The sequence below is a fragment of the Clupea harengus genome, chromosome 23 (genome assembly GCF_900700415.2).
Source record: "Clupea harengus chromosome 23, Ch_v2.0.2, whole genome shotgun sequence".
Classification (NCBI taxonomy): Eukaryota; Metazoa; Chordata; class Actinopteri; order Clupeiformes; family Clupeidae; genus Clupea; species Clupea harengus.
Genome location: NC_045174.1, coordinates 14248020 through 14258019, shown reverse-complemented (window position 1 = coordinate 14258019; position 10000 = coordinate 14248020). Strand labels below are relative to the sequence as shown.

General features: G+C 43.8%; 1 protein-coding gene across 2 annotated transcripts in view; it reads right to left on the bottom strand.

Moving 5' to 3' along the window:
• plce1 (phospholipase C, epsilon 1) overlaps positions 1-10000 on the bottom strand; it is a 74027-nt gene that overhangs the window by 42034 nt on the left and 21993 nt on the right. For both annotated transcript variants that reach the window (XM_042703241.1, XM_042703242.1), the window contains exon 3: positions 2578-2854. In XM_042703241.1, the coding sequence (XP_042559175.1) occupies positions 2578-2854 (277 nt within the window). The remainder of the gene's footprint in view (positions 1-2577; positions 2855-10000) is intronic.

Sequence of the window (10000 nt, the reverse complement as noted above, 5' to 3'; positions counted from 1 at the left end):
GTGTGTGTGTGTGTTTGTATGTGTGTGTGCACAAGTGTGTGTGTGTGTGTGTGTGTGTGTGTGTGTGTGTGTGTGTGTGTGTGTGTGTGTGTGTGTGAGTACAATTGTGTGTATGAGTGTGTGTGTGTGTGTGTGTGTGTGTGTGTGTATGTGTCTGTGTGTGCACAAGTGTGTGTGTGTTTTTGAGCCATGACTTCAAAAGCCTCACGGTACCTTTAAACTGACTTAGTAAAACATCTCTTCACATCAATGAGGCTTTCACAGAGCCTCCCTTATTGATCTCCGATGTCCACTGATTGATTTTCCCAAAGCATACTTTATCTGATCAAAGGTGTACGTACAAACACCTCCTATGACTCAATTCTATGCATTTCAATTTTCTGTACAATTTACTAAATGGTAATGCTAAAGAAAATGGTTATGTATGGTGGGTAACGTTTAGGTCATAAATGACCAAATGCATTCATTCATCTTGCTTTATTTCTTTTAGTAAGCATTTATTCCTTCATTTGGTCCTTCATTCTCTTCATCTTCTTCCATTAAATTTGAAAAAGAACCATAGCCTGAATCCAGTTTCCCTTTTCATTCAAACAGGACTTCAGTCCAATGTCAACCTGATCTCAGATTCTGAGATGACCCACGAGTAAAAAAAAAAGAAAGAAAAAAAAAGAAAGAAAAGAAAAAAGAAAAAAAAAGAAAGTTACTTCATCACTCTTCACAACTAAAGAATGTTCCTTTAATCATAGCATGGCCTGGTTGCATCCCCTATTGTGACGCGTTCTTTAGAATCTCAATTAACTTTAATATTTGCTCTCTGGCAGGAGAGGACAACGGGGAGAGCGGACCACGGCGATGTGTCCCGGTGTCCCGGAGACTCTGGGCCCAGACGCCGTGTCACCTGGCCCCCTTCCAGATGCCTCACCGAGCCGCCTGGGGAGGGATTGTCTTACGCTGCGGCGTATCGACAACAGGGGCTCGCGTCGGAAGAACAGCCAGAAAAGTCAAGGTTGGAGAGAGAGAGAGAGAGAGAGAGATAGAGGGAGGGAGTGAGAGGGGGAGAGAGAGAATTTAAGGTGAGAGAATGAGAGAGCGAGGGAGAGGGGGGGGAGAGAGCGAGAGAATAAGAGAGCGGGAGAGTGAGAATTTAAGGTGAGAGAATGAGAGAGCGAGGGAGAGGGGGAGAGAGAGAGAGAGAGAATTTAAGGTGAGAATGAGAGAGCGAGGGAGAGGGGGAGAGAGAGAGAGAGAGAGAGAGAGAGAGAGAGAGAGAGAGGGGGAAGGAGGGATGGTGGGAAATGTTTGGCTGCCCAAGTGATGAGTGCAGCCAGAGGAGAGTTAGCGGAGGGTGATGAGGGAAGGGGTTCGTTTATGGTTACAGCAGCTGATGTGACCGCTAAGGTCGGTGGAGAGGCGGAATAAACACCTTTATCAGAATAATTCCCTCATCCACAGAAAGACCCGATCTATCCACTTGGAGAAGGCTTCACACACACACACACACACACACACAGGGCAGATTATAAGTAGCAAAAATGGGTTCAGTTGAGAGATGCTTCACTTCAATAAAATCAAATACTTCTGAAACTTTACATTCCTTGCCCTTCCTGTAAAATCTTCCCTTGCGCTAGAGCAACTCGTATCATATGAACTAATATACGTCTTACATGAACTGACATATATCTTAGATGAACCAATACATATCAATGCAACCTGCTGGTTTATTCACTACGATGAATAGCAATTCCAGATGGCTGACACCAACTATGAGGGGAGGACACCAACTGCAACTAGAATCATGCAAAGCTTCACATTTAGCCAAAAACAGATTCCCATTACATCTAAAGAAGCAGAAAAATACCCACTAAATACTTGACCACTATATTCATTAAAGGCACAGTATGTAGAATTTAGGGTGATCTATTAGCAGGAATTAAATAGAGTATTTATAATTATGTTATCATTAGTGTATAATCACCTGTAACTATATCGTGTTGTATTTTTGTTATATTATAAGGAGCCCTTTGTATCTACACAGGAAGAGGGTCCTCTTCCACGCAGTCCGGCATGTTTCGCCCAGAACAGAATAAAACTAAACACTGGCACTACAGAGGGCCTTCACATTTGTATGGCACCTGACAGCCCCGGTCGCTTCTCCTACTATCTTTAAAAAAGGAGAGGTATTCAGTAAATTGTAATCTGCAGCCTCACCACTAGATGCCACTAAAACCAACATACTGTACCTTTAAACGTTCCATAAAACAGCTAAGATTGGACACCATTAGCAGCTTCCAAATGACTGTTATGAGAGAGAAAGTATATTTTCTGTTCCTAGATGCAAACATACAATCACATGGCGGCCTCTTAACACAACTCAACTCACACATGCCTCTCCAAACTATTTTCTTACGATTACATTCAAGCAGAGAGGTATTTAACCCACCAATTCCTTGAAGCAGCAAATGGTTAGCAAGTTTGATCTCATCTTCCGAGTTATCTATCAAGTATGAACTCTGAACTATGAACTCTATACGAGATTGACTTTCTGGTTTGTGTTTTGGGGTATTACACTCCTCTTACCCTTCGGCATGGGTCGACCCACAGAGCTGGCCGGCGTTCCGGGTATTCCTGCAGTGCCGCCCGGCATGGCACTCCGAGTTCCGAGAGCAGCGGCGGCCTCCAGCAGCGCGCCGCAGACGTTGGTGTACAGGCGGGTGCGGCTCAGGCAGGCGCGGAACTCAACGGCGTGACCCACGTCTCCTGGGAAACGACCCCGCACATCAGCCCTGGGCAGATGCAGCAGTCTTGCTGAGAGGATCAGATCTGGGGGTTGGCTCAGGATCAGCACATGGTCAAGCTGGGTGGACAAAGAAGAAAGAGGAAAGCAAGGTAAAGGCCACCGAATTAAAAGCAAAATAAAAAAATGACGTTCACTTAAGCTTATAAGATAAACTAACAATATATGACATGTTGATACAATATACATGTTGATCAATTGTAGCTGCTAGCTAAAAGGCTACATATAAATAATAAATCATTTTTAGTATAAGGTTTCAGAAATTGTGTTTTCTTTTGCAACTAGAGATATTTCCTTAAATTTACCTTAATTACATCTTCGCAGCATAATATTTTTCACTCTGTGTAGCTGGTGGAGCTCATAAAGCAACAAGCTTAAAAGCCGATCTTAAAAGTGTTGAAGCCAACAAAACACACTCAAAAAACATTACAGGCTACAGGCTGCTCAGTAGCATCACACACACACACACCCACATTCAAATGTGATTACTCACACCACTTTTCCTTTAGTGTCCTGTGATTCCTGGGGTTGTTTTAGTAATGTGATGCCAGCCAGCTGACTGTCAACCCAAACTGAACGTAGGGTGCACTTTGAGCAACTGAAGGTGATCCCAGCACTCGATGGAACTTACGGCAGTGACTAACGCCATTTCAGTGCCATCTTATCACAAGTTGTCAGGGAATGAGTGACTTGCTGTCAGTGGAGTGGCAGGTGTAGAAAAGAGGCTATTTTTCCCTCCTAATGGGAAACTCCCTGGTCACGAAGGCAACGCTGCCTAATCTTGTCCGGTCACTGACAGAACTGTCACACACAGCTGCTCTCTCTGACCCAGCTCTTGAATCTGGCAGATCAGTACGAGGGAAAGGCACGAATAATCGAGTACTCGCAAGTATCAGCAATGATCAAACACGACAACACAATAAATGCGTGAATGAACATTTATCGAATATATATTAATACAACAGTTAGTTCCGGTCAAACTCATTTTTGATTGGACAAAAGGCACTTCATGAGTGAGGATATCCTGAACTGACAGGATTTGACAGTTATCGAGTGAGGAGATGGAGTAAATGGGTGTGTACAGCATGCGATGCGTGTTGCGGCTGTCGCCAGCCAGTTGGGCACTGCTCTGTACCCTACCACCCTTGCTGTCCTAACTAAAATCTGCATGCACCATGTCAGCCAACCATAACTAAACATAACTCAGCAAAACGAAACAAATACAATTCCAATACACCTGGCGAGGCAGCCTCTCTCTCTTCCTCTCCTTCTATATCTTATTGCTAATGTTTATACTGATACTGGTAAAGTGGCCATTACCTACTGTTAATTGCTTACCTAAATGTATTTCCTTATCTGTTTATCAACTTGATGTCTGCTAACAAAATTTGCACTCTCTTATAGCGTGACCTTTGTTCACAAATGCTGATGGGTGTGGAAACATTGTTCCTCATCACCATATCCATCAAGTACATTTAAGCATATTGGCAGCCGAAACTCTACCCACTCACTTTGTTTCTTTCTTTCCCCCCTAGTATAGATCTTCGCTGTGGGATGCTGCTGTAGTCTCTGCACCCGATCTACTTGTAGAAACCCTCGGCCTACACGTACCCCACCCCACCATTTACCCCATGTGCAGAGTGACAGTATCCATTGCTTGGAAACGTTTGACAACAAAAACCCTGGAACTATTTTTTGGGGGTTGGAGAATGAATAAACAGCACTAGCTAGCTAATAATGGCTTAAAAAAACGCAGTGACAAAATTGAACACAGTTTTTAGACAGGGCGGTGTTATGCAGGGCAAAGCTGTCATATAACTCTACTACTAGTACAATGCACCATCACGTCGCTTTGCAAGGAATGCACAGTGCAAGAAATGGCTATACAGTCAAGATGAAATAACCCTGTCTTATACCACGGTTTGGTTGAATTTCCGATTGTGACGCATTCTTTATAATATGTTTAGATATCTGAATGAAGTAGTCCCTGTAGTACACTTGAATTGAATTTCAACGTGTTGTGACAAATTACCTCCTCAAATGTGCATTATTTTTCTGCTACCCATGTCCATTATCCCTTACACACAAACATCCCCATGCTGTATGCATAGACTCTCTTTATTCAACACGCAAGACTGACCAACTCGCCTCCTTCACACACACGCCCTTCTGCAGGCTTTTTAGGAAACTCTGCTCTACCTTGAACCTGCAAAGCGTGCTCCTCAACCCTATTTCCAGTGTTACACAGGTGACTGATAAGGCCATCTAGGGCACTCAGATTAGATAGACCGCAGAATATCAGCTGGAGTGAGAGAGAGAGAGAGAGAGAGAGAGAGAGAGAGAGAGAGAGAGAGAGTGTGTGTGCGTTTGTGTGTATTCTTGAGAGAGAGAAAAAGTGGAGGATTGTGTGTTGTGTAAGAGGGGATAGTGTGTGTGTGTGTGTGTGTGTGTGTGTGTGTGTGTCTCTAAGCACATAATCTTCTGCCAAGATAGTAAATAAAAAAATAGGCCATAATATAGGCACACAGATATTCACAAAGATACATTTATATAGATAATATATTGACTCTTACTACAGTCAGCCATTTTTCGATGGGGAGAGAAGTGGTGAAAACAGCCTGAACTCATTAATCTAGCCCAGAACACCAGCTAATGTTTGTGTCTCTGATCCTTGCATTATAATTATTCAGCTTATTGCCACAGCAACCGGGTCAAAAGATTCTCCATCACCTCAGTCAAGTCAATAGTTTACCTCTTTCTCTTTTGATTTCACCGGGGAAAAATGTTAAAATGTCTCACACTAAACACTTGCTTGACATTTGGGTCACAGTTAAAAACGAAAGAGAAAGCAAAGTGAATTTGTCTAAAAATGATAAAATGTAAATACAAATACATATATGAACTCGTATCGATTTAAAAACGATTTAAAATGACTAACAAGGATGAACAATTCAAACTAGAATGTAGGCCAACTGCCTAACTGCTGTTCCAGAACAAGAGTCCTCTCTGGGCCGCTCTGGTCCCCTTGTGCCGTAATTAACCCCGTCTCTCTCAGGGATGGGCTTCCTGTTTGTGATCAAAGGGATAAATGCCCAGCTCTCTGTTGTCTGATTTTACAGCCGTTCCTATGGGACTCAAACCAACCAGCCCTGCACGTTCACCAAACTCTGAGCCAAACCGCAAGGACCGTTGGGTAAGAAACATAACGTTGAACCTAATTCAACTGAGCTTGAAGGCTACAGCATGTAACCACTATACCCGGACGGCCAGACCCGTACTTCTGTGACTGTCCTATGTGGTCGATAAGAGCAGTGAGTCAGGCATTCACAGGTTTTAGCCTAACGATTGAACTGAAGAACCAGAATAAGCACACATTAATTCGCTATTTAAACAGAGATGGATATGTACATCACAGTGACGTGTGTTTTTACCACCATGCCATTACCAGTGGATACCAAATAATAAAGAATAAATAGGAGGCCTTCTTTGGCTTCAAAACACACCGTTTTCTGATCGCAGAGAACCAACATTAGCACAAATATTTCCCCCATACCACTGTGAAACACATCAGAGAGATTGCTCCCAAATCATGCATTGATCTTTCCCACCAACAGAGGTAACTCCAAAGCATGGCAGTCATCCTGATCCATTATATCACCACTCACCTTCAGCAACCAGAGTCAGGCACAAGTAACTGAACATGTTGACTTGGGTGCTTATGGTGGGCTTTGTCAGTGCTGTGGGTACAGGCTGGGTGGTCAGTTAAGTGGGAGCACGCTGGCGGCCTGGAGGTCAATGTCCAGGAGGACATCAGCTCTAGTTCTAGAAGAGGACCCACAACAGAGCAAAACCCAAACCTGGAACAGGTCAGAGTTGAACATCAGAAGTGTGCAGAATGCTGTCTGAAGTGACAAACGAGTGTCAGCTGCATGAACACACACTCTCTCTCACACACACACACACACACACACTCACACAAACTTGTGTGCATGTACACGTGGGACACTCTGACACAGCATCAACACAAATGATCTACTGGCACTCAGGCAAAACACCACAGGAATAGAAAATGATGACTATGTTCAGGTAGGCAGCACAAACATAACCCAAACTTCTTTGTTTTGTAAGCTTTTCTACTATACAAACCACACCCACACACTTCAAGACTGGAGTTAATATAAATCAATCCATCAATGTATCAATCTATCACTCTAGATTTACTATCTATAAAAGAACATACAGTATGGTACAAATATTCTATTTGAAGCGAAAGACCAGAACCACTTCTTGGACTGGGACAAATAACTTGGAGGTCAGAACAAGTTCTGGATCAAGCATCATCAGGAACTGCCTGAATGAAGTAATCAGCAGCAAAACCATAAAACCCAATCAACACCACTAGCATCCCTCTCTCGTGGACGCTTCTGACGTCACCAGACACACACGCGCACACACACACACACGCACACACGCACACACGCACACACGCACCATGCAGGCACCAGGCAAGTATGCCAGACTGGCATCATCCTCTAATCCGAGAGCTGAGGGGTACTGGCGGGCAGAGCGGAGGTTCTTGCCTGGCAGTGACGTCTCTTGGCAGGGTGAGGAGAGAGCGGCCAACGGGGTCGCGCTGCCTCGGTTACGGTAAATTGGTGCCAGCAGGTGAGTGGGCTCTGGGTTGACTCAGCGTGGCTTGTTTCTGTTTTAGGGGATTTGACCCTGAGGGGGGTGTGGGGGGGGGTGTCATGTGCAGCCGTCACTCGGACTCACATTTACACAAGACACACACACAAATACAGTCACACACACTGTCAAGAAACACAACAAACAATTACACTTACGTAATTGCACCAAAAAGAAACAAACACTTACTAGACTGTATAATTCTCTTATATACACACACATTGGATTTCTTGCCATATACACACACACACACAGACACACACACACACTTTAACTAAATAAAATAGACACACACACACACTAACAGACACAAACACTTAAACTTAATGAAACACACACACTCACACACACACAAACACACACACACACACATAGACAGACAGACACACAGCCAATTAAACTGAATGAAACACTCACACACACACACACACACACACACACACACACACACACACACACACACACACACACACACACACACACACACACACACACACACACACACACACACACACACACACACACAGGCATGTGTACCCACACTCAGACACACATAGCCCAGAGTGCTCTGGCGTATGAAGCAGAGTGATTCTAAAGGGAAGTGGCACACGTGTGGTGTAGGGTTCCAGCGGGAGGATAAATCTGGACCAAAGTTGAGTAACACTAGAACACCACCATCTAGCCCCGCGCTACAAGAGCTCAATATTACCCACCAGACACTTATACCAACACACACACACACACACACACACACAAAATAGTACCCATCTGACACTTATACCAACACTCACACACAATACTACCCATCAAAAGACTAACACGCACACTTTAACATACTAGCACACACACACACAATTTTACATACTAGCACACTAACACGCACACGCACACACACACTTTAACATACTAGCACACTAACACTCACATTATCCATCAGATTGCACACACACACACACACACACACAAACTCTACCACATATGACTGCTCTTGAGGGTTAGGGAAGACTGGACAACAAGTTTTGACATTAGGAGACTGACATTTTAATGTAGTTAATTTGTGTTGCCTCGGGCATGTCTCTCTTTGGGTCTCGTTCTGGTATACATGTGGTTATAGACGGTACGTCTATTCAGACGGGCAAAGTTCCTGCCCGCACCAATTTACCAAAAATGACAGAGACCGCTTCTCTGCAGATTAGATTTCCCCTCCAGCTAAATGAAAGTAAATGACGTTGCTCGGTCAGAGGGAAAAGCGATTCCTGGCAACTCCGATTTCCCAGAACGAACTGCGAAGCATCCATTTGATAGCAGAGAAATGACTTCCTGCAGCTCAGTGTAATCATGGGCAGAGAGAAGGAAGCCCAAACCTTAAAAAGATACAACTGCAGCACACAGGTCCTTTTGACAAACAGCATCTCGCACCGAGCGCTTCCCACTTTCCGGCGTATGCATCATTACCCTGTGTGCGTGTGTGTGCGTGTATGTGTGTGTTTGTCTGTGGTTGTCTGTGTGAGTCTACTGCGTGTACGTGTAGAAGTGTGTGTGTGTGTGTGTGTGTGTGGTTGTCCATGTGTGAGTGTGTGTGTGTGTGTGTGTGTGTGTGTGTGTGTGTGTGTGTGTGCGTTTCTTTCTGTGTGCATGTAGTTGAACGTCTGGTCTTTCTCAGACTAAATATTTGGTGTTTGAGCCAGTGATCCTTATTCTTTGTTCGGGCAGAGCTTGCTCGGAGTCATGACACATCAATCACCGCAGTTTGCATTGCCTGATATCTGAATGCCTTCAGCTGATAGTCAAGTCTCTTATCACCACACAGAGTGTGGTTATGTAAGAATTTGGAAAAGAATGAAAAGAATGCACAAACTTGTCTTTGGGCAATACCATGTCCTAAAGTCTTTACCATGTTGAGGAGAAAATCTCTTACGGCCCTGGCTTAGCTGGACTGAAACATTTAAACGAACATAGATTTAAGGGCAACCGTTTAGTTTTCTGCATGTTAAATGTCATTTTGGCCAGCAATAAATCTCACACACTTCTCATACTGTAAATACATTGAAGATAACCGACTTAACCACCTTGTTCTTAACAATGAAAAAAATTGGAAATATCTTTTAAATCACTGTAAGTGACGTAAATTAAATTAAAGGTACCACCATCTTACAGTAAAGACAAGCCGTGAGGACACTATGTTTGTTGTGTGTTTACAGTAATAATCTGTCCCTCTCAGTTATGCCGGCCCAGGTTCCTTCAAAAGACGGAGATCTACATCTAAGATCTACGGTCTTCAGTTTTGAAAGGGTGTCCACATTAAGGAGCCAGTCCTGGAGTATCGGCTGAGTATGCATGCATGCAAAAGGGAATTTAGGCAAAACCCATCAGGGGCAGCGGGATTAAAATACAACTGCACATACCGGTGGATTAACATTCCGTTTCCACGGAGAACAGTGCCATGAATTAAATTAAGTGTATTATGTCATGATGAGCTGCTCATTCATCGAATGTGGGAAGTGTTTTGTTTATGTGCAG